The 27,118-nt window shown below is 43.1% G+C and overlaps 1 protein-coding gene across 1 annotated transcript in view; it reads right to left on the bottom strand.

The window, feature by feature from the left end:
- Positions 1–14,808: 14,808 nt before the first annotated feature.
- PELI1 (pellino E3 ubiquitin protein ligase 1) overlaps positions 14,809–27,118 on the bottom strand; it is a 29,712-nt gene continuing 17,402 nt past the window's right edge. The window contains exons 2-7 of the mRNA XM_014308966.2: positions 21,661–21,802; positions 21,289–21,418; positions 19,676–19,777; positions 17,499–17,696; positions 17,196–17,384; positions 14,809–16,240 (exon numbers count right to left, since the gene is read on the bottom strand). Of these exons, the coding sequence (XP_014164441.1) occupies positions 15,674–16,240; positions 17,196–17,384; positions 17,499–17,696; positions 19,676–19,777; positions 21,289–21,418; positions 21,661–21,802 (1,328 nt within the window). The 3' untranslated portion in view covers positions 14,809–15,673. The remainder of the gene's footprint in view (positions 16,241–17,195; positions 17,385–17,498; positions 17,697–19,675; positions 19,778–21,288; positions 21,419–21,660; positions 21,803–27,118) is intronic.

Here is a 27,118-nt window from a genome sequence, read left to right on the forward strand (position 1 = left end):
GCGGTGCGGGTGCTGTGGGGCCCGCAGTGCCGGCATTTGGGAACCCTCGTCACCGAACCCCCCTGCGGGCGCTCTGCGGCCGGTTTGACTCAGATTTATATTTTAGGCTGCAATTCTCCCTCAGGCCACGGAGGCTGCTGGAATAGAGGGGCGCGTTGGGTCGCACTGAAGCAGTAGCAGCCTCGTGCCTGATCGTGCCTTAAGCAGGCTTAAATTCTCGGCCGTAGCGCTGTGCCAGTCAACAAAACACAGGGAAACTCTGATTAATTAACAACAGCGATTCCGGCTGTATTTAATAACATAAGCGTGTGGCTATGGGCACGAGTGTGGAAATTCGTGGGTTACACGGGGTTCACGCCCGGGCTTGCAGCTCACTAACTCGTGTTTGTGCCTGGTGCTGGCCCCACACAGACTGGGCTGAAATGTTGTTCTGCTCCTTGGTGGTCAAGGTTGGCAGAGGTTTGTTCGGTACAATTTGTTCTGCAGACTCAGCCAGTAAATCCCAAATGAATATCACCAGGATCATGAACTCCTTGATGACTTCCTTGAGAGATGTGTATGACCTGACCAGTACTCACCCTTTAAAAAATTGAGTATAAAGAGCAAGAAACATGACACTACCAGAAAGAAAGACTAGTTTAATATTATTATTACTTCATAACCTTGGGCTTTGTCGGTGGCCATCCATTATACCTTTCACAGACATGCTTTAGAAAATAAAGATGTGCCTTCTCATGCTTCAGAATTCCATCCTTGGCTTTCTGGAGTTAATATTAGCACAGCTCAAACAGACTTCATAGGAAGCTAGAACAGCAAAAGCAGTCAAAAAACACAACTATGTTAAATATTAAATGCTTGTTAGGAAGCCAGTGGGGATTTCCCTCCAGCAACCTGTAAATGTCACTCACAATATTTTCATAGCATATTTTTCCCCTATGCAGCAAAGAAATCTTTTTGTGCCTTACAACCTCCGATGTGCTCAGATGCTCCTCTTGGGCAAAACATGGTGGCTTGGGGTTTTTCTGGGTTTTTTTCCCCTTGGGGGTCACATTAGTTGGAGTTTGCCTGACTCCTAATCTCTAAAATATGACACAGCAGCAATAAAGTGAGCAAAGAGATCATGAACATAATGTAAAACTGATTGCTGTGTATTGATCCAGACTGCAGAAGGACTGAGTTTGCAGAATTTAGTCACGTGGATAAAGGTAGGGAAATTGGAGAGGCTGTAGGAGGGAGGTGGTGTTAGCCCTGTCCTCCCTGGGGTTCTGCTTTATGTTACTTGCTGTTGAGCCAGACAAAAATCCTCAGCTGTGTCTGTTGAGGATGCTCAGCATTGCTGCCAGCTGGCTGGGAGTGTCTCCATGCAACCACTCACGATTGAGTTGGAAAGTTTGGATTTGCCCAGAGTTCACAGTTTGCTTTGAGTAGTCTGACCTTCTGGAATTGGACCTGAGAGTATCTATATAACCTCTTTCCACTAGCAAAGAAACAATGGGAGGGGATGGGAAGAGAAAAGGAAGGGGAATCCCCATCAGAGAAGCAGCTGTATGTGATTATCAACTACAGGCACTGGTTTTGAGGGGAAAGCCGTTCCTACAAGCTTGGGAAAGCTTCCTACAAGTGGTAAACCAATTTTCCCCTCTTTAGCCCTATGAGTCAGCCTGAGGCTGAAGGTGTCCTGCAGCATGGATACAATTTTCCATGCCTCCCTTGTATGAATCATGGGTTGATCCACTCACTGCTGAAATGTGTCCAGTCCTGGTCAGCAAACGGAGCCAAAGCCAAGCCCAGCTGTGGAGGACTGACCTCAGTGCTCAGCTGCTGAGGTTCACAACACTGTTCTTGCAGCATCTTCACTGAGTCAGGGAGCTATCCCACTGGGCTCATCTCAGGGAATTGGTCAGAGCAGCTTTAAGAAGAAATTTTGCATCAGTTGCTTAGCATTAAATGACCTTTATGTAGAGCCGGCTTACCCCTCAGTTGACATTTGCCCAGGAAGCCCTGAAAAATTGTGTCTGTGTTTCTCTTGCACCAGAGCGGTACTTTCAAAGCCAGTAATTAATTGTGTCAGAGATGCAGGGGAAAGCCATACCCTCAAAGTGACATTTGAGCCATGCACCCTCTCATGACTTCCAGTTGCAATGATAAGAGTCATGTTATCTGCTCACGCAGGGAAAGTAACAAACTGTTTGATTTTCTACCTTATTGACATTATCTCTTAGCTAAATGTTGTTACTGTTCTGCTGCATTTTGTATTAACAGCAAAGCCCTCTGTTCCCCTTGGGAAAAATGAACTAGAGCTACATCATCTTTGTGGATCAGAAGGAAAGGATGACAGCCATGAGGTTGCCTCCTGCTGCTTCCTTTTCTGACTGTCACCCTTCTGCTAAACCCCGTGGTGGCAGTGACAACACCAGTCCAGCCTGAGAAACCTCATCTCCTCCAGACCGTAGGAGACTCAGTGGGTGATTTCTGGAGACTTTGAGAGGAAAGGCTGCTTTAAAGCATAACAAAGCTCCCCAAGGCACGTGGCGTGGCTGGGCTTGTGAACTGTGGTGTTTGCAGCCTGTATCGCTCTGTGGGTAGGAACAGCCAGCAGAGCTGGTGAGGTGAGGAAATTGTGAGTCAGTCAAGCATAGTTCACTTGATCTGTTGTCAGTCTCCCTCCTCACACACAGCTTATGTCCACAAAGTCTGCTTTTATGGGAGCATTTCAGTTATCTGCGCTTCCTACTGATTGCCAAGGGCCACGTCAGCTCTGCAGGGCAGCGTGACTCAGCCCAACAAACACCCTTATCCTGGGCACATAGGACATAGTTCCACAAAGGCTCTTCCAGGGAAAAACTCCAATCCCAAGTAGCTTTAGCCAGGAAAAACTTTCTACTGCTGCTTTTTCATCTATGTAACTTAAACTGGCATTCTTATAAAACAACAGAAATATGACAGGGCTTTTTCCTACACTCACGCCAGCTCAGGAGTCTTCAGTGGAGTCTTCCTGGAAAAGAAATGGGAAACTGTGAGCTTTGTGCTGTAGAAAATAAACAGTAAAAAGAACAAAGTAGCTCAATGTTTTCTCAGATACAAGAGACATTAAAGAAATAAGGAAATGCTTATTACTGCTCAATGGCAGAACTAGCAGCCAACTGTTGTAAAAGCTGGGTCATCTCTAGGAATACCTGACCTCCTTCCTTCAGATGTCATAGTGTTTTAGAAGGTCTTTGCATACAGGATCCTGGTACCACTAGCTTTCAGTTTTCCATAGGAAACCTTTGCTCACCTTGCTAAAAACTGAAGAAGGTACTGCAATCCATAGGGAATGTGAGGGAAAATAGTGATTAAATGTAATTAGAGGGGCAGGTCCCCCAGGAACCCTGAGTGTAGTGGGTAATCTTGTCTCTAAAAGGGCAGCATTAAACAATGATAGGAACAACCAACCTTCGAGGAAAAGCTCTCCTTGAAGGAAGCAAGGGACATAAAATAAATATGTAAAATAATGAACACTGCAGAGAAGGCAGATGGAGAGTTTCTGCTCTTCTTGTCTCAAGTGATGTGAAGGGATATTAAGACTGAATATTTCATGCCAGTAGCAGGGAACATATTTCCAGGCCTTGTTTAAGTGGAGCGTGGTGCTCAGTGCCACGAGAAACCTTTCAAGACAGGAGCTTAGGAACATGCAGAATGGGATGCCAGTTTTATAGGGCAACTGGCTCTCGAAATTAACACAGATGACAATTTTGAAGATTATTTTTATCATGTCAACCAAATGCTAACTGGTGGAACTCAGGTTCAGACCTCTGACAGGCCCACCTCAAGGGCCCCCCCTTCACATGGCTTTTTCTAGGACAGTTTCTTAATAGACGGCATCAAGACACTGTCAAAACACAAGAACAACCCATAAAACTGAGATGCCGAGTCTCTCCTGTTGCTCCTGAACGCCCTGGCATGTATTCCTCCATGTCTGCAAGGGTAGCAGAGCTCCTCCTGGCTCCAGGTCATTCCTCAGCACCTTAGACATGTTGCAGATGTGGCTGCATTTCACACAGTTCTTGGTTCTCTCCATCTCCAGTAAAGAGGTTGTGTAAAATTAAAAGCCCTTTCTTCTGTATCTGGAGTGAGCCCATTTTATCAGATAGCAGTTTATTCTGATGGAGTACATCAATACCTGGCTCATCAGGAGCTCTGGCTTTCTTTATGTCAGCTTTCCAGGCTAGCTTGTTATGTGCACTGCTCCCTTTCAATCCAGCCATGGCCACTCCAACATTACAAAAGGAGGAATTCCAGTGGGATGCTTTCAGGAAAGTGTCATGGAAAACAGTCTGGTCCAAGCAGCACCTCAGGCAAGCAAAAAGCTCTTGTTTCTGAGAACACTTTTGGGTGAAAACGTGCAGTTTCACAGCAACTGATGGTTGGAAAAAGAAAAAAGTGCAGAAAAAATGGACCATGTTGGTACTGAGGGAGTAGGGCTGGCATCTTAGTGACTTTTAAAGAGAAGAATTTGATTCTAGATGCCACAGGGTTCAGTACATGTTTTATTTTAAAGATCACCGATAAAGGCCCTGAGTTGTAGATATTTTTAGACTTTGCTCTTGTCTAGGTTGCAAGACCTGTGGGTAGAGGGTACAGCCAAGTTCACTTGTAGCTAGTGTAGGTGTCACACACATACTGCTGAGAGGAAAACCACACACCTTTCTGCATTTTAGAACTCTACAACTGAGAGGCTGTGGAATGATGAGGGTGCCAGATTAAATAGAGGAAGCAGCACCCTCACTGCAGGCTGGCCCAGCCAGCAGCTTTCTGAATGGTGCCTCATGACCTTGACTGGAAATCCCAGGGATTAAAGCAGGTCCACAGGGCAGATTTTTTTTCCTCTAAAGGCGTGCTAGGTAACAGCCATTATTAGGAGAGGGGTCTGTGTAAAAAGCATCATCAGGTCTTTGAGGGCACAGTTTGTCTTTGCTTGTTTTACTTTGCTCCTACCCTGAGCTCATCTCAGCTTCAATGCAACTGCTGGGATTTGATTTAAGTCAAATGAACTTCCAGCAACTGCTCTGCATTACAGCAGATGGCAGCCTTTCCCCAGACTTCCAGAAATGAGTAGTACCTGGATTTCAGACAATCGCGTCTTTTCTTGTCCCCGGGTGTCTGCTAGCGGCAGCAGAAGCCTCTGTAGGAACCAGCAAATGATTCAATGCAGATAGAGATAGAAGCAACACTGAAATCTCCTCCTTGCATTTGGAGAGCTTGGCTTCTCACCAGAGGGTGATCAGCTCTTGCACCACCTCTTTATTCATCCAGGATGATGTTTCCCTTCCAGCTTATATCAGAGTTCAACATTGAAGCAATTAAAAATCCATGCTAATTCATTTCTTCACCTTGACAACAACTCATAACAGAAAACACATCATCCTTGGTGGGGAGTATGTCAAAATCAAAGTGATATTTCTCAGCACTTGACATGCTGTATTAAAAAGCACCTCTGTTAAGAGACCTACGCAGCTGGCTGAATAAACTGTGGTGTGGGTGAGGCCTCAAATTACTTCATCTGCTGGTGACTTTTCAAAAGAGACTCAGATATGCTCTGTGGATTCACCCAGCCCTGAAAAGTAAGGGGAAAAGTGATCAGCACTCTTCTGTCCTGCCCCTTTTTGTTCCAGAAGAGGAATGCTTACTGAAACAGGGCTTTTTGAGATGACCATAGCCAAGCTCTTTCTAATACCTCCTGGATCCTTGGAAGTATTTCTTATTGCCAGATAGCAACTCTTGTCCAAAAAAAAAAAAAAAAATTGTCCAAACTGTGTTTTTATACCTACCTGACTGGGATTAGTCAGGCCTAGGGGTCTGTTTCACAAGCATGAGAAAGATGCAAAGATATCTTCTTCTGGGAGGTTGCTCCTGATGGAAACACAAAAGAACACAAATTTACTTCTACATAGGCTCTGCTTTCAATTTCTACTTTTTATCTTGCTTCTGTTCTCACAAAACATGTTAATGGCATCCAGATGCTTATTAACACGCTTCATAGTAAGAACCAGAGACAGGAAATACAGGCCAGATGAGGAAGAGAAGAGCTTACACAACAGCTAAGAGAGATGAGAGGAACCCAGACTCAGCAGGGTCAAGTAAAATTTACTCTGGAACCTTCAAGAAACAGATCAAATTGTGGTCAGTTGAATGACACTATAAGCTCCAGGGAACAGAAGAGGTCCCACAAGACAGAGAACCTATTAGCAATAGTTAGGGGGACATCCAAATACAGCATTAATTAAAGACCCACATAAGCCTTAAAGCAACAGCTAGGGGCTTAAAAGAAAAAAAAAAAAAAACAGGCCGTGTCTAACCAGCTCCATTGCTCTCTTTGATAAGGCAGCTGGCCTGGCAGCTGAGAAAGGGAAGTCACGGATGAGCTGCATCTCCCCTTGCATCGCGCTGGGTAACGCAGCCACCCAAGGAAATGGTCCAGACGGCGTTGCTGCGAGCTGAACGAGCAGGGCAGTTGTTTGTGCTCAAGGTGTAACATCCGTCACACCCCCGGCTCTGTGTGTCACATCAGCCACTGCCATGGTGGCTGATCAGCTCCTGAAGGGCTAGGAGCTGGATTTCTGTGCAGATGATACCATGTGGGATGGGAGACCCAGGGAGACAGAGTTAACTTCACACAGGAAATCACCATCAGTGAGGAAATGACTCCAATTCCCCACGCTATACTCAAGGCATTGGAGTTCAGGAGCATCTTTTCCTTACAGGACATGTGTACAACTCACCCCCAGTTCAGCTTTTAAAGAAAAAACCACTTAAAATACTCTTCCACCAATGTAGGCAGCCCACAGAGCCTGCTGCAGACTGCTGCTTCCAGCTGCCCTCTTCTTTGCCTGCTCTGTAGAGAAATCTGGCTAACGAGGAATCTCAAGGCCATTCCACTGCTCTTCTCCCATCTTCCTGGCTGCATTCATTATTAATAGAACCTCATTAAATTTTAATAAAATGAATATCAGGGGTCTACAGCTTTGTAGGCACCTTTCCTCCTTTTCTTTTTCCTCCCAGGTCTATTTGTTGGACAAATTTATTCGGTGTCACACAGGGGAAGGTGCTAATCTATGCGTTTTGCAGGAAGTTGCTTTTTTGCTTTATTTCCAAACTCTGCAGAAGTGCCTGGAATATGAAAGCTTTTGCTTTGAGTTGTTTCTTTTTCTTTAAGAAAGCAAACCCCAAACAGTAGGTAGATATTTGGTCCCAACTTGCTCTTCAGTTTACTTTAGTAGATAGAAGTTTATGAGCTCTACAGTTTAAGAGTAGATCTGAGTTTATGAGTTCTATAACTGAGCCATGGACCAGGCTGCCTGGAGACATGGTGGAATCATTACTGCAGATTTTGAAAGAGCAAGCGTGTTAAACACTTGGAATAAGTATTTGGGTAGAACCACCCTGCCACAGGGCAGATAAATGATGGAGAGGACATTGCATGGATCTGTAGCTACACAATGAACAATGTATTTTTAAATCAGCTGGTACAAAGAAACTTGCATCTCAAACTTGCAAAAAACTTGTTTGATGGAACCTGGGAACTCTTATTGGTGGTTGTTGTTTGTTTGGGTTTTTTTTTTCCTTTTAAATAGTACAGGAGCTCCAAACACCCTGATTTTTTTGAGTATCAAGAGCAAAGGTGGGTTAAGTATGCCCCATCCTGGGGACTCCTATAGCTGCTCTTCTCTTTCTTGGCTGTGCCCTGGGGGAGCCAACCTCGGACTACCACTTTTATACCTTCTATTCTGTGAATGAGACCCTAAATTACAGTCTGAAAGATTGTTTGGAGCCAGCAGATCCTAGACCTTTTGCATGATACTATTCAATATTTGCTGCAGAAACATAAATAGAGCCTGGCTTTATTAACCATTAGCCTATGAAGTTAAAAGTATAACAAAATGCAGACACGCGTGGGCTATAAATATATTTATGTTGTTGTGAGGAACACTAATCCCAGGCCTCTATGGTATGAAAAACTCTCCACTGTGTGAATAATGTATATTTGGCAATATTGGTGTAGGGCCCAAGGGGATGGGTTGTTGTTTGGGTTTTTTTGCTTTAGGGCTGGCACAGACTCCAGGCAAACCCCACTTTTGTGTAGTCATTTAGCCTGCTCTGGTGACAGTTTTCAATGACAGCAGCCAGGAGCTGCCAAGGACTTTGCCATGAGCATGATTCATCATTGCCCAAAGGTGCTTGAACACACCTTCTGCTGCTCCTGCTCCAGAACAGGTGGAGTGAGATTTCCAAGTGATAACGAGTGACGCTGGCAAAAATCGCTGAGTAACACTGAAAGCCCCTGGGGCGATGGTGGAGCTGAGGTCATTGGCACTGCTGATCCTGCCTCCTCAGGAAAGCTGCTCTGGATCCACTTTTAATGTGAATAAGTGAAAAAGCATTAAACATCCATGCCCTGGGTGGTTAGGTGGCATTTAAAGGCCTGCTGATTGCTTTAGCTCCCCTTCAAAAGTGAAGCAAGCTACCTCAACAGCTTTGCTGTGCAGAGCCTGGGCCCAGCTGTGTCCAGGTGGCCACTGTCACCACGGGCTGTGGGGAGGCCCAAATCCCTGTGACACATCTCAGGCAACGTTCATCCTCCAGCAATGGTCAAAGGTGACACCACAGCTCCATCCTAGGATGGGATCCATGGACATGTCCCCACTCCAGGGAAAGGCAAGCTGGGCAGGAGAGCTGCCTCAATCATGCCCTCTCAATCCACGGCAGTTTAGAGCCTTCCAGCCCCTCTGAGATCACAACTCAGGGGATTGTCCAGGCAAAGCTAGAATGGGCACACCTGCAGCACAGTCCTATGGAGACTTTGGAACCTGCCACCCCTGTGCCAATGGGAAGCACAGGACGGAAGGGAAAGGGGCCAATTAAGAAGCCAGGCTATCTCTGTGTTGCTCAGGGCACACTGAACAGATGATGGCATTGCTGGAAGCTGCATTTGCTTTTAATTGTCCTCATTCCACTGAATAACTAATTCTCTCCTCCTCCCACACAACAGCAAAAAAAAAAAAAAAAAAAAAAAAAAAAAAAAAAAAAAAAAAAAAAAAAAAAAAAAAAAAAAAAAAAAGGGGGTTTTTTTTTCTGAAAAAATGGTCGATTTGTCATTTCTGTATTTGTTGGGATATTTATGCAGCTTACCTGAGTATTTTGACATCTTGCAAATATTTACAAATAGAGATAGTCATAATGCATAGATGATGATGATGTTGATGATTTATTATTCCATGTGGCTCAGCTTAGTCTGTTAGTGAATTGGTTTTCAAGACCAACAAGAAAGCTCTTACCTGGATTTCTCATACCTAAATCCAGGCAAGTGACCTACCACACCCAACCACATTCTTCTTAGTGTCTCGCAAGCATGGGATTTTTTGAAAGGATGAGTTGACTCAATTCCTTTCATCAAGCACATGACAGCAAGCTGCAGTTTTTAGCTTTGCATCCAGGCAAGTTTAGAATATTGCTGCATGCATTTGTTTTGTTTCAAATCTTCTGGGATCAGCTAAAAATATTATTTTGGAGAGATGTAGATATGGAAGCACTGAAGGCTTCATGTTCATCCAGCTCTGAAACTGCAGCCAACCAAAGGGAATGATAGGTAGATCCCAAGTGGTTTTACTAAAAAGTTATTTTACAGAGAGCTGGGAAGTGGGAGGCACTTGGAATCTGAGCATGATCCAGGGAAAGAAGTGGATCCCTTCAGCCCAGAGTGTTTCCCAAGAGCCCTGGAAAGCCATTGCTCTTCCTTCCTCCTTGACCAGCTTGTTTTCCAGGACAGACTGAAGGGAAACCCTACCTAGGCTGAAAACTAGGTGACCAAAAAAAACCTCAAAATACATTTTGCAGGTCCTGGGTCCAACCAACATAGTCCAATGCATTACAATTCACATATTTTAATAGAATCACTTAAGGAAAGGCATAATCACAAGAAACACAACTTAGAAATTTTCAGATAAAATATTTGCAGAGAAAAGTGAAATTAATTTTTTTTCTTCAGGGGGTGTTGAAACAGGAACAAATATAAGGGCCAAGACAATTGTATAAATAAGCAGACAGGTAATTTTGAGAGTGAGTAGCAAAGAAAACAGACATAAAGAAGCTTTTCCCACTGGTTTAACTGTATTTAACCACACTTAAATCTGACTGACAACATGAACTATCATGTCCTTCCTCTCTTGTGCTGCTCACACTCCAAGCAGCACTCACACGGAATCCTCAAGAGTCCATGTGCCATGCCAGGGCTGGAAAACGGGAAGGCTTTTCAGGAGACCTTTCCACTACAAAAAGGAAAAATAGACCACCCTGGCATGTGTTTAAACTCCAAAGAACTCCACTCTCATTGTTTTTCTGGAAGGCAGCAGATCTCCAACGGCAATCTCAGCACAGAACTGGTACTAGAGATGTAGACAAGGTAGAGGAAGGAAGTCAGACAGATTAATAATTTACTCCTGCCTCAGAGCTGTGTAGTGGTCCTAAATCAAAATAAAAACATTAAAATATTGCAGCTATTACCAAATTGCAGAGAAGTTGCCTTTGCAGCAGGAAGGTCCTTCTTTGAGTTGATCTTGAGGTCATTTGTACTCTCATGAAACATCTCAGCCCCCTGCACTGGAGCAATGGGCTCTCTGCAGGGCTGGCAGAACCCAGGATTTGCTGGTGCTTCATTGCTGTCACAAACATATCCTCACCAGCAGAGCTAGGCAAACACCACAGCCAGCTAACAGTGATGCTGGTGCTGCCAGCCCTGGAAGAGGGACAGTAGGACAAGGACTGAGATCTGGACACAATAGCAGCAAACCCAAGAGTGGCAGGGAGTGGGCAGGGAGTTCCTGACTGCCAGAGCTGGCACTTTGCCTCTGGTTACTCATCTTCCCTGAAGCTTAGCCTTGAGGAACGCAGCCGCAGGCAATGCATTCCTGATCCCACAAGGGCTTGTGCTGGGCAAGGCAAGCAGGACCTGCTTCGGCAGGCACCTGCTCCCAGTGACTGAGGAATGGGCTGTATTGCCAGGGCTGGGAGGCACAGCGAAGGTGGGCAGCAGCAGCTCAGAAGGGTCCAAGGCAGGAGCATAAAGATTCAGGCACTGGGGTTTACAGCTAATGCCATTTCCTACGGCTGCACTGATCCCAGCCTCATGTGTGTCTGAGGCCACAGGTCCTGCTGCGCTTCCCATAGGCTGGATTTGGCATGGCTGCTCTCACAGAGGCACCTGAGGCTTGAGGTAATAAAAGCCCATTTTTTCTGCTCTTTAAATCTGCCCCCTTTTGCTTTCAGATATGGAACCAGACCAAGAACCAGCAGAGCTGAAGGTGCTGGCTGTTCTTGCTGCAGTAGCACCCATTGGTGTTTCCCCACTGGAATATAGGAGGAGGAGGATACTGCCTCCCAACAGCACAGTGATGTAGAGCTGTTCTCCTGGAGCAAACAGGAGCCTGAGCTCCTGCTGCTGCCCTGAAAGCAGCACCTGGGGAGGGGCAGGACTGCTGCTGCCCCTGCAGAGGCCACACTTGCCAAGGAGTCCCCGGTCCCAGCCACAGAAACCATCACAGCTCCTGCAGAGATGCTTTCCCAGATCTTCTTTACAGTATGCACAACACTGCTGGTACAAGTGATCTGCCACAGTTGCAAAAGAGCCTTAGAAACTGCATTTCTAGGATGATCACAGCCCTTATGTTAAAGCCAAGTGCTACAATTAAAAATAGATGAGCTCTACCAGTGTTTTTACAGAAAGGGATGAGCCAAGACAAGGACCACAAAATCTGGTCTAATTCAACAGCAACCAGGCCTAATCCAGGCTGAAAGACAGCATGCAAATAGCTGTAGGCATCAGGGTAGATTTATATTGCAAAACTGGAAATGTATTTTTAGAATTGAGCCTGGAAAGTGTCACTTCAGAAGGAGATCAAGCATGCCATGGCAGGATCATTATGGGATTCGCAGAGCACCTTCCAACACAGGAGTCTCCTGAGGTGACTTCATGTTTAACTTTCCAGAAGACCAGGCTCATTCCTGCAGGTGTAACAAGCCCAGCACAGCTGGGATGGGAAGGCCTCATCCCCAGCCTGCACCACACTGCTCAGGGTCACACCAGGCACTCCTGGGGCTGCTCCAACCCAGTGGCCAAGTCAGCAAAGGAACCAGAGCACTCTGTTCTCTCCAGAAAAGCCACAGCAACCTCCCTATGCTCCTGCCCTCCTGCCAGCACCCTGTGCTGCCCCACTTCTGCTTTGGGGAAAAAACAAAAATACAAAACAAAAGGGCTTTATTAGCCAGCTGCTGCTTTCTGGCAGTGTTAAATCTATGCAATCTCCTACAGCTGAAAGGCAAATTAGTTCATTAGATCACCTGCTTTACACATTGCACTGCCCAGATCAGGGCAGCCACACACAAACTGGAAAACTGGCTGCTCATATCCAAAGGCACTTCTGCAGAGCTTCACTGAACTTTAAGGCTAGAAAAGTACCTACACTTAATGTCATTTTCCCATTGATTCCCTTATACCTGCAGTGGTATCCCAGGGAACAGTCCTGTCCCATCCGGTGCTTGCATCACCATTGCTTCTTGCCAGTCCAGCAAACCTTTAAAAGCAGGTGAAGGCCACAGATCTCACCTGGGGCTGGTCTTGGCAGCTGCAAGGGGCTGCTTTAGGCTGTCACAAGTGGAGCTGTGATTGTCTTAAAACCAGCAAGGTGCCACCTCTTGCAGCACCAAAATTTGTTCAAAAGGATTGGCCTTAAAGTTCAGAGTGCTTCAGTCATCTGTTTGAGTACTTTTAATCTGAAATTCACTTTACCATTTACAGAGGATTATTGCAATCATTTCTCAAAGAACAGAAGCCTGGGGGTACTCAAACAGGGTACCAGAGTTAGAGATGCTGTTGTTGGTGATGGAACTTGCTCCTCAAACTACTCAACCATTGCTATGCTGCCTTTGACAGTGGGATTTCCCTGTCTCAAGTGTTTGAATGCCCATGTTCCACTCTTCTAAAAATGGGATTAAACAAGCCCAACTTGGGTGAAGAAAAGTACAAACCAGGCAGAATGTGGGGCACACTGAAGAGTGACCTTAGCCTAGAACTCCCCAGAGACACAGCCAGTTCTGCTTAGGTACCTTTGTCTGGGATGCCTTTTTTGGTGGGGGGTGAGGAGTGGGGTAGAGAAGTACAGTGTAAGCATAATGTACCATCTTAAATGGGGTAGGGCTTTAACAAGGGCTGTATGTCAGGCATGACCCTCTCTTCTTCCCCTCTGCAGTTCGGTGTGCCTGTACCCAATTGCACCCCTGGCTCTGCATCAGCCTCCAGCTGGGCCTCCAACAGCACTTCCCATATTCCTCCTACCATCCCATGCTCCATCTGTGCTCACAGTTCAGCTCTGTGTTACTCATACTGCCTTGTAGCTTTCATTAAGTTCTTTTCTGGTTTTTCATGTTCCTGTAGTCAACAATATTAGGACCAGAGAAATGTCAATTAGATTTTGTGGAAGACAGAATCAAGAGCTCTTGTCATTTTAAAATTTAGTTCAGTTTTTGCTTACATTTCAGTATTTGTAACTTACTCATTTAACTGTGCCATTTAAACAGCAATCTCACCTTTAACACAGAGTTAAATATAAAACACATTGAGAGGACACATCTGAAAGGAGCTATTCAAAGCCATTACCAGGGAAAATGTCCAAAGTCTTTACAGCTGCTGCTTCTCTGTGCTCTTAATCCATATGTGCAGAACAGAGGGACACCTGAGGTGACAACAGAAGGGCCATCTCCAGCCCTTTCCCATCTCTTGGAAACAAAGCCACAATCCCAGAATTTCTGTTTTTGAAAAGTGTTTACTCACGTAGTTTAAATAAATTAATTTGCAAATAAAAATTAAAACTACAGTATACTATAGTTTGAATAAGATGATTAGAACAACTACAATACAGGGATTTCTTGCTGCATAAGTTTCATTACTTAATGCATATAATCTGGAAAATGTCAAAATCAGTTATATTTCTATGGAAAGGGAGTAACAGCAGTTACTTGTACATGACAGCTAACTGAACTTATAGTACAGGTTTCCTGACACATGCATTTCCTGAGTGAACCAAACAATATATACCATTTCTTTTTAAAAATGGAGAAATAACTGACAGTCAAAGTAAGTAATTCATGACATCTAAACAACACAGGTCTCTTTAAACAAAGAAAATTTTAGAACAGCTTCAAAAGAAAAATGAAAGCTAAAGCCTTGCTATAAAGTACAGAAATTTTCTTACTGTCAATTATACAGTACATATTTTAAAAAAATGTATGAAGCTGGCCAAAAAAAGCTCAAATCAATGCTAAAAAGGTCAGATTGCCATGAAGCACAGTGGGCTGGCAGCAGAGCTGCATGTAGTACACTGGTCTTTTCTGGTGGATACAGAGGGGAAGGAGGGGGAGGAAGAGGAGAGCAGAGACCAGAGTAAGCAGAGCCCACAGCAGCATCTCACACTGAGGGTCTGAGCCCAGCCCAGCCCCAGCTCTCCCAACAGACTGCCAGCTGTGCCCAGCTGCCCGAGGATGCAGGACACATCCCCTGGCTACCAGGCTCCACCTGCTCCATGTGTGGCCCTGATGAGCATCTGCACCTGGCAGAGGGGCAAGGGCCAGGCCTGAGGCCCCCCCACCAGGCAGCAGGCAGAAGGCTGCTGAGCATCCAGCTGACAAACCCCTCTCAGGCTGGGACTGTGGCCAAGTCTCAAACTGCTCCCCACACATCCCCAGGTGTATCCACCTCTCCCCCTGCCCCCACCCCGCCTCATCTTTCTGGTCTGTTCACATTTAACATTGGAAAAACCCTCACAAATGTCACTAATGCTAAATAAAGAGAAGTGTTAGCGTGAAGGGAGAAAAAAATCCTTAATCTAGACTAAGTTGCATATTTGAAGAGTCTCGTAAATATTCTCCTCATAACCAGATCTTAAGTACAGTCCTACCAAAAAGACAATTTAAGGAGTCCTTCTTAGCTACCTTTCAACATGGTTCAAGCACAACTTTATGCCATCATAATTTGCATTAGCTTTGTTTAAAAAGCATTTTAACTATTCTAAGAACTCAGTAATTTAGATTAAAAGATTTTTCTACCATTTTCATCCCACGTTCTTCTCCATCCAGAACTACTCTACACATCCAATTGCTGGATGTAACACACTATGACCATGCTACTCTCTAAACATTCTAAATATTTTCAATAATAAAGATAAATAGAAAAGAGTTAATATACATGTTATATTTTACAATGTTTGCATCCAAGCTGTAAACTAATGTTCTTTGAACTATTTACCCTCCATATACAAAAAGAATGGAACACCTTTCAAACACTGTGGGCATGTGATTCAAAAACCATTAAATTGAAGGCATTGAAGTTCACTCTACAACACTTCTTCACCTCTTCAGAAGTAGTTGTTAACCAAAAAAAAAGCAGGAGGTCTCCCCCTTCTCCCCCCATTCCTTTTATTTCCAAACTTTTCTCAATAAAGAGGGATTTAGCTGTTGTAACAAAAAAACCAAAAAATTCTTCATCTTAATGCAAACCAGCAAAGCCCAGAGAATACGAAAAACAGTTGGTTTAAAAATGAGAATCGCTTAGCTTATCAGTTTACTGCAGGCCTTGGGAACACCTGTGTTAGTCGAGAGGCCCTTGGAAAATGAGCCTGATGTAACCCTGCTCACCAGCCAGCTGATGCGCACAGAAGGGACAGGCTGCGTGAAAAGTGTGAGTACCGTGAGGAAGAGGAATTTGGGACCAATATGCAGTTGTCTTTTCTGAGCACACGTGTCCACAGGGGCTGAACGCGTGAGTTGGAGGTCCGGCATCCACATAAAATCCCGCTTCACACCCGAGCCACAGAGGCACGTAGGGGCCGACGGAGCGGCACATGGGGCACTCGCGGTCCTTGCCGTCCCTCTCCTCTTTGTTCCCCCAGTTGTGGTAGCCGTGCACGTGGCCGCAGTTCAGGTACACCCACGGCTGCTTTTCGTCTACAACATCTTTTCTCTTCATGCTGGGGAAGGCCAGGGTGTTGAAGCCCACGGGGCACTGGGGCCTGGCCGCGTTGATCTCCTGCCTCAGAGCCTCCAGGTGCTTGACGGTGGGCGTGCGCGCCAGCCCCTCGGCCGTGCGCCACAGCAGCGTCGCCCCGCACAGGTCGATCAGGGAGCCGTCCTGCAGCTGGTTCGTCTCGTTCTCAACCTTGACATGGACACAGACACGGAGAGCTGTCACCTAAGGGGCTCTGAAGAGTAACAACGTACACCTCCACAATACTAATCTGCCTGGAAGGTCCATCAAAGTTTCAAGCATCTTCTGACTGTGTCCACAAGACACCCATAGAGAGCCCAGTATCAGCTTCTCTCTGCCCTCCTTTTTTTGGAAAAACCCCACCCCAGCATTTTAAGAGATTAAAGTGTGCATTAAAATAGACCACATTGAGTCAAGAAAAGCTCCTCTCCCGTCTTAACAACTCTCTATTCCATCCCTATAGCACTCTCAACTATGTTTCTTGAAATGCCTCAAGGAGTATCACAAGACTGTTTTAGTCCTCCATCATATTTTAGACATGTTTTAAGAAAATACCCCTTTACACATGGCTTTCCCCTCCTCCCATTTGCACTCCTAGCTAAATATGCTGTTTAAAATGTTCAATGTAGCATTTCTTTTTGCTGAAACATTCCAAGTCATATTGAACCCAAACATCTCCTGGAAATGTCACCGATGCTTTGCAAACAAAAGAAGAGGGAAAACTCAGAATGCCAACATGGAAATGAATATCCAATAAAATTATATCTATTTTTCATTATTTTTTAAAAAGGAAAAGTGGCAAAAAGCATAAACTAACAAGGGAGAATTGGGAAAATACTTGTAGAATGTGCAGGAGAGCTTGCAGAAATACAGAGTAGACTGGAAGCAGTTTAGGAGAGCAGCCTAGATGTGCAATTAAGTACTAGTTTGCAGATAAACTGTCAGCTATTCATGTTGATCAAGACACCTTTGTGCACGCAGACAGACACATAAGAGGCTGTGTAACTAATTGCAGAGGTGACAACTATGTGGAATTCCAGCAGATTCCAGCTCTATGCCCAAACTATACCCCTAATGGCTGCACCATTTTAAACAGGTTGCATAAAACACTGGTCACTCCTCTCACCATTTTCCCCCTCTGTTGAGCTGATCTGGTTTCACGGAGGCTGAACACATTCCCACACACAGAAATCTCTCTCCACACCCCTGGCTTAGAGTCTTCTGTGAATCCATTACGAGGATGCATAACAAGAACTCCGTTTGTTGTTAGTCCATCCATTTGCCCATCTGATGTCTTCCACTTTGCAGCTTTCTCCTAAAAGAAATCACATCAATGAGAACCTTTAATTTGGCTGGAGTTAGGAATTATTTAAAAAAAAATAAGCGTGCAATGAACTTTTAGTGGAAAAAAGAAAAAGAATTCCCTTACCCCAAGAAAAATGTTTTTTGAGGAGTCAAATCCTGCAGCATATATTCTTGCTGTAAAGGGAGGGTTGCGTTCACATATGATTCTGCAGGCAAACCTTGATATTGTGCTCTGCACAGACTGTGTATCTGAATTACTCTGACTCCCAGGAACTGTATCTGTTACTACAAAGTCTATAGGACTCTCTGTTGAACGACCAATCTGGAAAAGCATTAAAAACCAAACAAAAAACTGATCAGAAGTTTGTCTTTGGGTCTAGGACTATTCAAATTCAAAGCAATTAAAAGCAATGATACAAAAATCATGACATTACAGTTTAAAGCATTCCTGTCCACCAGTCTATCAATTTAGGTTTCTAAAGCCTCATCTGAATTGATGAATTTTTCTGCCTCCAAATGATCAAAGTCATTCTGAAAGCTGGGTACAGCCAAATGAAGGAAGGAGAAATAAAATGATGCAATTAAGACAGTTCTGAGATGATTTCCCATTGAAGGCCTTTTCATCAGAGAGGTTACACTCAGGTCAGGCAGACCAGCTGCAGGAGCACCAAAAGAGCCAGGGAACCGCAGTTAGAGGGAAGAACAGTGACGTGCAGTCACTCTGTATGCCCAGAACACTGAACAGTGCCAGACTAAAGTCAAGGTATAGATGAAAATCAGATTATGTGAGCTGTCTCTTCAGCTCTGGTGGGCACCGAGAAGCAGCAAACCTTTTGTGAAAGACCAGGGACCAGGTGGTTGTGGCAGAGAGGGGCTACATTTACACGCTCAGAACACAAGAATGGAACATCTGACTACAATCAGGTTTTGCTGGTAGCTGCACCTCCTTTTCTGGCTGCAGGGAACTGTGAGTCTTGCAGTCCCACACAACTGTACTGAGTTTGATGAAACTGCATGAGTATCCCTCCTTTTCCAGTCAACTCATCTTTCTTCACAAAGAGGAAAAGTAATAACCCTTTCCCAAACATCCATACAGCTGGGTTTAAAGCCCCCTTACACACTACTACTCACTCATTTCCAGAGCTCTCCGGCTCTTTGAAAATAGGTGATTATATTAAGACTGATTAACTGTTGAGCAAGAGACCCAAAAGCTTGAGGTGCTTTTTGTTGAGGGCTGGAGAGCTTTCATGAGACTAAAACTGCTTTGTCAGAATCTATTTTTCTACTGCTTCTTAGGCAGGATAACCCATGAGTAAATGGGGACTGCCAGGGGCAATTTCAGAGCAGCACACATGCCAGAGCATGCCTGAAGAGAGAACACTCACACAAACAATAGCTTATGCTGCAGTGATTTCATTACAGTCCTTTTGCTCTGTTGTATTTGCAGTTGCAAAGCAGCTTCCTCCAACACTTCCCAACACCTCCCACCTCCTCAGATCCTGCTGTGGCGTCACAGCTAAATGCTGTGACAGCAAAACTCCTTGTTATAAACTAGTGGAAACAACGAGGGGAAAAAAAACTACACAAGATCACAGTCTGGGAATCAGAGAGAACAAAGCCCACATTAAAAAGAACCCCAAAACAAACCCCTTCCTTTTGAGAAAAACAGGAAACAATTAAAAGATATGAGGGCACACCACAGCTGCAGATGTGTTTGTGGTCCCTTCTCATACACACAGGAACTGCAGCAAAGTTGTTTTGAACTGGCAGCATCAGCACTGAAGGCTCCTCTCTTCACATCTCCCAGTGCTTTAGACATTTCTGAGTTTGCTTAAAAAAGTTCAGAGTATTTTTCATATTAGCTGTGCCAAAAGCTTTCCTGCGTTTCCACACTGTATTTCTTCTACCCTGTCTCCAACTGGCTGATCCCAAATCCCTTTGTAAATGCCAGAAGCAAAGTTCTAAGTTCTTGAAGAGAAAGGTGCCCTTTATTCTTCATTTTGCAAGGAGGGACTAGAGACAGATTATGTGACTTGCAGGCCAGCAAAGGCAAAACCATAATCTTGTGCATTAGTCACAAAACCCCCCAACTTTCACCTTTGCCCAAGTCTTTTAAAAAAGATGTACAGACACACAGCCCTGTTCACAGGATGGCCTTGGGAATGAACTGAATTAAATGGCTCTGAATGGTGAGTGCAGAAACTGACACACAAACTTTTGAGTCTGAGAGAAAAAGGCTGCTGAGAGGATGCCTTGTTTGAAACTACCAAAAATGAGAACACACACATTTACTTCACGTACCTGGAACATATCTGTGTTGCTGTCATGAGTATATTCAACTACTACAGTCTGAGCCCGAGACAAAGTGTAAGATATGCTGTGTTGGTCCTTGTTACTTATTGCCTATGGAAAAATGCCAAATGTTACTCAACCAGTGCACAGTAATTCTACAGAATAGAGCAGCAAAGCAGACAATATAAATATATATATATATAACATCAGCCTCTTCTGCTAATTAAGGCATTAGGGCAGATGGTTGTTAATGACACACCTACAGTTAAACTTCACAAAACCCAGTCCTGGCCACTAAAAAAAAGCTGCAGGATTGATTCAGCAACAGACCAAACTGGTCTCTTCACCATATTCTGCAACTAAATAAACATAACCAGGGCATATTATTAGTCATGTTTTGTGTTAAAGCAACACTGGCTTGAACACAAAAGGACAAAACAACCCAATGCAAAGGCTAAAACTTAATGTAACACCTTCAAGGCCATCTCAGAGTGAACCTGGCCAACAGCAAAGTGAGGACAAAAACTTACAGACTTCATTCTAAAACCAGGATTTGAGTTAATACTAAAATCAGTACTGACCAATTTAAGATACATAGATAAAAAAAGTGGTGGTAAATGGGGTAAAATGGAGAAACTCAACAGAGGTTGCAGAAGTTGTAGCAAAGGTTTCAGTTGGTTAGTCTAGATGTTCTTTCTGCAATTACCTACTAGGGAACTAACCAACACTTCTAAAAGTGCTGCTAAACAGCATTTACCAGACCATAAAGAATTTGCAAAAATAAATGTTCTTTTCATAGATCTACTATGAATGTAGCTCTACTACAAGAATTTTGGTAGAAAAATGCTTCTGATTTCAGAATACTTTATACCATTCCCTGAATTTAAGGTCAAGACCCTTAAGTGTCTAGGTGTTCTGGGAGTCAAGAACTTAACACTACTGTGCTTGTTTAAAGGCCTGATCTTGTCACTGGCAGTTTCTGAACAACTACTAAGCATCCTCAAATTCCATTGTTTAGTAGAAATGCTCCATTAGTTCTTGAACACAATTGCACACACACTTGAATAGCCACAATATTTCATGGTAATACCTTAGCTATGATGTATTAGTTTTGGCATACACTGTTGAAATACAGTTCAACTTCAGGGCCTAAGCCCTTCCTTTTCTGCTTCTTAATGGGAACTCTGATTTCAAGCCCTATGAAACATACCCGGCAAAACCCATCTGTCCTGATCCCTGGGGAACTCCTACCCACTGGATGGAGCACCAAGGGCACCTGGAGCTTTGGCAAGGATCGTTTAAAAGTAAGCTGCGTGTGAAGCAAAGTTAGTCCTAAAGCAGAGTGAGTCCAAAACCACAAAGTCTAGAACAGATGACCAGCCTGTGCCCAGAACATTCATGTTTCAAAACTAATCTCTTTTTTTCCTGGCTATAGCAAGGACTACGCACCGAATCTTCTTTGCTGAATTGTTTCTTGCTAACCCTGACAGGTACTAAAAACCTTTGGAAAAACACAAACCATTCTTTTCACAGCCAGATATTTAAGCTGTTTAAACCATTTCCTAACAGCTCTTTATATGGCACAAGGAGAAATCAGACTTGAAGGGAGAAATGGAGCTTACCTTTGCTGCTTGAGGGGTACAGGCAATGTGCACAGTGCTGGGTTTCACCCCATTTGCCTTGGGCCTTTTAAATAAAGCAAACCTACTTTTCCTTCTCCCTCTATCTCCATTTGGGAGAGACCCATTGTACCTGACAAAAAGCACAGAAAAAGAACAAAGTCCATCATTCCTGTATTACTTAGTTTCTCATGAGATACAGACCCACAAGAACTTCCATTCTAAGCATCAAGTATTTTCAATTAGTATAGTGTTACTAATTACAGATTTTCAATTAATCACATTTAAATCCAAGAATCGATTAACACAGTACTGAAACATGTCCACAGGATTACAGCATAGAAAACCCTCAGATTCTTACACACAAACACTTACCCCAATACAATCAATTCACCATATTTGACTGGTGCTTTGGATGGATGATTTTCTTGATCAGGAGAAAACATGAGCTTAGGTAATGACTTCTCAAACTTCAGGTCGCTGATCAAGAGTTGTGGCACACTTTTTTCATTATTTCCTGTAAAAATAAAACCAAAATTAAGTGTAAGAGAAAATATTCTATTCCAATGGCACAAACTTGCACACCAACTTGACACTGCAGGTACAATATTTTGTGTTTTCTATGTTTTGATTTTGCCTGAAACAATTTTTAAAAACACATACATAAAACCACATGAATTAAGGTTGAATTGCCTTGAAGAAGTGCGAGATCACAAAAAAAAAAGCATTTAGAAAATTCCATTAGGGCCTTAAAACATCCACACTTGTTTTCCTCCATGTTAGTTTTTAGAATAAATGATATGCTTTAATTTGTTATTATTACTTTTTAATTCATTTGTTATATTTCATTCAGCTGTTGAGAAATAGAGCCAGATAGGCATTAAATTTAAAGAAAAAAAAAAACCAAACCCACAAAGCAAGACCAGCCCATTAGCTATAGGCAGAAGTTTTCATGTGAAGTGTCTAATTCAGAGCTTTCTAAGAAGTTTCTGCATTTGCAGACAGAAGGAAGTTGTATGACAATTTGATAAAAAGCCTACCATAAAAGTTCAGGGTATGCATTGTGATTGCTCATGTTTAGCCAGAGACAGAAGTAATATAAACATCTGTTTGAAGGAGGTTTCCTGAGGGAATTCCATGTAACTCCTAATGAAAACAGTCCTGAAGTGCATTTTTTACTCAGACTTCTGCTTTGAGGAACAGTTCATATTGTATTTTTTACAGCTTCTCATTAGTAGCATTTCCAGACACTTCTGACCTATGCAGCTCATCTCTGACCTTCCTCTAGAGAAAGCCTACTCAGCAGAGCACTTGCTTGATAAAGAATAAAGCTGATGAGAGCCTGTTTGAGGCTTTCTTTAACAGAAATAGGAACATTCCTTTGGTCCTTCCAGGTGAGTTTGCATGCCAATTCAAAGAGCTACTAACCTTTTTTAGTACTGATGGTTAACATTCTGCCTTCTGTGCAAATGCACTTTTTGACCCACACAGCACTTTTTGAATCCTGTCATCAACTTTGATCACAGCTACAGTGCTGTATCTCCACTTTCTTCTACCTTGACTAGACCATGGTTATTAGCAGGAAAGATGTCATCATGCAGATATTATCTATCCCCATGTTATGTCGTAAGAACAGAGAAAAAGATGTGGCAGTGCTTGACAACCTGTTCACATTTGTTCAGGAGCTGATGCAAAGATCCCTTTTACTGACCTCATCTCTCCCAGTCTTTGTTCCTTCACAGAGAAGCTTGGCCTTCAACATGTTTTCTCAAACCTACAAGCTCCTATTCAGCATGCATACATTGATTGCCGTCTGCAATCAGCTCACCGTGTTGGAGATTTCATAGTGCTTGAAACAAGTTCACTGCAGCCTGTCTTTGTGGCTAGCACACACAATATTATCACAACAGTACCCTGACCCCTGAGAGATGAGTGTATTTCAACAAACCTGATTTGCTCAACACTGCTGTGAAGTGTCTGTGTCCCATCTCCAGAACAGTGACACCAAGCTCTTTCTGCTGCATGGGAAGCAGCAAGCACTTTCACTCAGCAGCTGTCCTGGTTCATGCCTTAGGGCACCCATCACACAGCTGGTGCTGAAAGCGCATTTTACTGCTCCAGCAGTCTCCCTCTGTCCCACAGGAACAGTGGCAGTGGCACTGTTCACTGTTGACAGAGAGTAAAGGAATAGAGTTTGCTCAAAGCCCTTCTGGACTGCTGACCCAAGTGCAGCAGGAACTCCCCTGGGATTGTGACGTTACTCACTATTGTAGGCTTTGCCTTTAGAATTCTAAAATGAAGACATTAAAGCAAACTTATCACATGAAAATGTGACCTTAAATGATGTCAGCAGTCACAACACATTGAAGTGGAGATTGCTCCATTTGATAAAGAGAGCCCCACAACATTAACTGTGTTCACAATTTTCACGTCTTCCAGGGCCCTCCTTACCTCCTGGCATCACACCCCACTTTGGAGCACCACACTCAACCTATGTGCCTGTGAACACACCTCAGGGCTGCTTTTCTGACATTAATACTGAACTACATAGATCCCAGTGTTTAATAGTGCTCAGTTCTTTAGACACATTTCCCTTATGAAGTATTTCTACTTTTGAAATTAGTATAAATCTTCATGATTTATCTGTATATAAAAATAAAGATATATTTTCTATGAAGTATTTTACAATCAACTTCAGCATTTCTTGTTTCAAGACCTTCTTGCATTATATTTGCTTGTACAGGTGTCTTCTGAAAGAGCTCATCTTCTCATCTCCTCCCCACATGATTAATCTATTGACTACTTGAATATTGATCTCCTGAACAGCTTCCCCCTTAAATTCAGTCTTCTTCATATACAACTAATTTCATCTTGGCCAACAGTTGTCCTCTGCCTTCACATTTAAAAACTCACAAGAAATACTGCCATGAAACTACAGCAGTGCCTATAAGGAAACAGCACAGAACTAGGAAACACCATGCCACAATAATCAAAGATTTAAATAGTATAACCCCATATTACAGTGTTAAAGAGCTAATCCTTTCACTTAGAGAAAGTGGGAAGGCAAACATTTAAAATAACTTTAGCCATTAGTACAAGAACAGGTTTGGTACAGCTTCTCTTCTTTTTCTGTTCATCCAAGGGAACGGTTTTAATGGAAAACTAAAAAAATACATGTCTGAGTAAACTTCAAAGCCTCAAGAAAATAACATGTGAACAGTTAAAGGAGACTCCAATGTGTTACCTGCACAAGTGAACCGTGCAGAAACAAAAAAAGGGGTCAGCAGTTCCCAGGGACAGACTTCAGCAATATAAGGAATTATACAGAAAATCTCAGTGCAAGGAAAGATGTGCCCCATCTATTGTTCAGCTCCTCCTTAAAACATTTTCTTTTGCTTTACATTTAAAGAAATCCACTCAAGTTTACTTTGCACACGATGGAAATCCACTTCTTACTAAATTTAAGGAAGGTTTGAGTGTTAGAAATCCAGAGCCATCATTAATAACACAGCCTGCTCGTCCCCTTTCAAAAGTCTGGCTGAAATGTTTGAACTTCATTTTTTTTCAAATACATCTCAGAGCCTTTATGAGCTTCACACACCAATTTCACAACTACTACACCTCCAGATTACTTGAACTCAAGTGCATACAAGATTCAGTACTCTGAAAAAAATAATCAGTCCAACATACACACTACTTCTCATCCAGTGTGACTGGCCTGGTGCACTGTACCCAGAGGGAAAATATTTTTGTCCCCAGAAATAACAAAGACCAATTATATCCTTCCAGTGAGGTCCTGAAGATCAGTCCAAGGGATATTTCATGTCTGTGAATAAAACTCAAGTGCTGTCCCACTGGAGATGAGTCTAATCTGCCATGGGATAACATCTCCACTCCTGAAATAGAGCAGGCTTATGAATAATTTAAAGCTGACTGAAGAACTTACTTGAAGAAAAACTGTTGAGTAGAAGAAAAGGATCCACCAAAATACATAAATGGGCCTTCTCTTCTAGTATAACCTAACCAGTTTTTATTTCTAGAGTACTACTTTTCTTCAAAAAGTTAGGAAAGGCTAATTAAAAAGACAAATTGGTTCTGAAGGACCAGTATATAGCTAAGGAACCAACTGCTTGAACAAAATACACAAAAATTACATTTTTGCTGCTTCTTGCAACAGCATTTCCAGACATCAGTGGAACAGGCTTCATTGGAGAAAGCTCTGAACAACAGACTCTTCTAAACTCATCCAAGAACATTCAACACTGATAAGGAATAAGATGTCAATTACAAGATTCCATCTCACCCAATGTTCTTCCAAAAATCATAGAACTGGCAGCAGCAAACATTTCATGTCAAGATCTCTACTTCTGCTAAAGAGAAGAGACCAAAGCCTGAAAATGCTTACCTTTGCACAGTCCTGTATTATGGATTTGAAAAGATTTTGAGAATAAAGCAACTTGCATGGCTAAAGGCAAGCACAACTGTTTGCAGTTTGCCCCAAACCACAATGGGTACCAGGCAAAATTCTTCAGTGTCAAAAATAGGAAACTGGAAAAGGAAGAACTCATGAACAGGTAATATGTTTATTCTCAACACTGGTTCCTCTGGGGGCAACAGAAAGTTCAATGCTCAATACTATCACATGCAACTGTTTTGAAGGACTGGAAAGTGACAACAACTGAAATGAGAAAAGCATTTAAAATTTGTTTGAGTAATGTAAGTCTGGTTTCTGACAAGCCTTCCTGCTCTCGAGTACTCACTAAAGCCACAGAAGGCAAAGACTGCTATAGTTGAGAAAGCAAGCCACAGATTTCTGACTCCATTCCAGTAGAAGGAAAAGCCATTGTAGTCTCTCCTGCCTCATGCAAACACTGGTCCCTGCATCCAGGCTATCCCCTGGGAAGACCTCCCAAACAACACTTCAGAGTAGGTGAGGTTAAGAGCTCAATTTCCTTGAGCACATCATTTTCCATGGGGGACAGAGACAGATGAATTTTGGTTGGTTTTGAAGTATCAGCTCTAGCTTAACCAGTCATTTGCAACCATTCAACTGCCTTTCCTGGTCACGAGACTCACTTGCAACCAGTCTTTAGTTGTTTCAGCAAGTCTTCAGATTTTGTTTGCAGTAAGGCACAGCACCTTGCGAATTAAGTTTGCTATTTTGTAGACCAAGTACAGCTTCTGGAATAGCAGCATCTTAATGGTTAAAATGGGGCGGGGGAGGGGAGAACATAAATTCAATGAGCCCAGGCAGCGATTCATTAAACACTCGGCTGAAAGCTAAAAATACTAGAATAAAAGTCTCTTTGTAATAAATTACCATCATTTTCTAAACACAGAGCCAGCATTATAGGCTGCTAGCAACTGTAGCTAGTGCCAGACTAGCCCTTTTCTAAAATACTGCATAGAAAACCACTTACACAGTATAGAAAGAAGTCCTCTGTCAACGAATATATTAAAATAAAAATATGCTGATTCAGATGCAAAAAATGGAAATTTCCCCCTCCCTTTTTATAATATTATATTTATAATCCATATCTACCTATTTTAAGGTTTGGATTTTTTTTCTTTTAGAAATAAAGCACAAGACATTTTATCTATTGATGTTTTTATTTTTTTTACTATTTGCAGTTCTGCACTGACTACCCTTGCAATTCTCACATACAGCTCTTCCCTGAGCAATTCTGTGCTAAAGCAGAGGGAATGGGGACAAAATGGAATCTAGTCCTTTTGACAGGTATGCAGTGGCAGAAGAGACAACAAACAAGCTACAACACAGAAAATCCTGATTAGCTATTATGGAAGGGAGAAACCCTCAGTCCACAAAGCCTAT

This window comes from Geospiza fortis, unplaced genomic scaffold (genome assembly GCF_000277835.1).
Source record: "Geospiza fortis unplaced genomic scaffold, GeoFor_1.0 scaffold134, whole genome shotgun sequence".
In the NCBI taxonomy this organism is placed as follows: Eukaryota; Metazoa; Chordata; class Aves; order Passeriformes; family Thraupidae; genus Geospiza; species Geospiza fortis.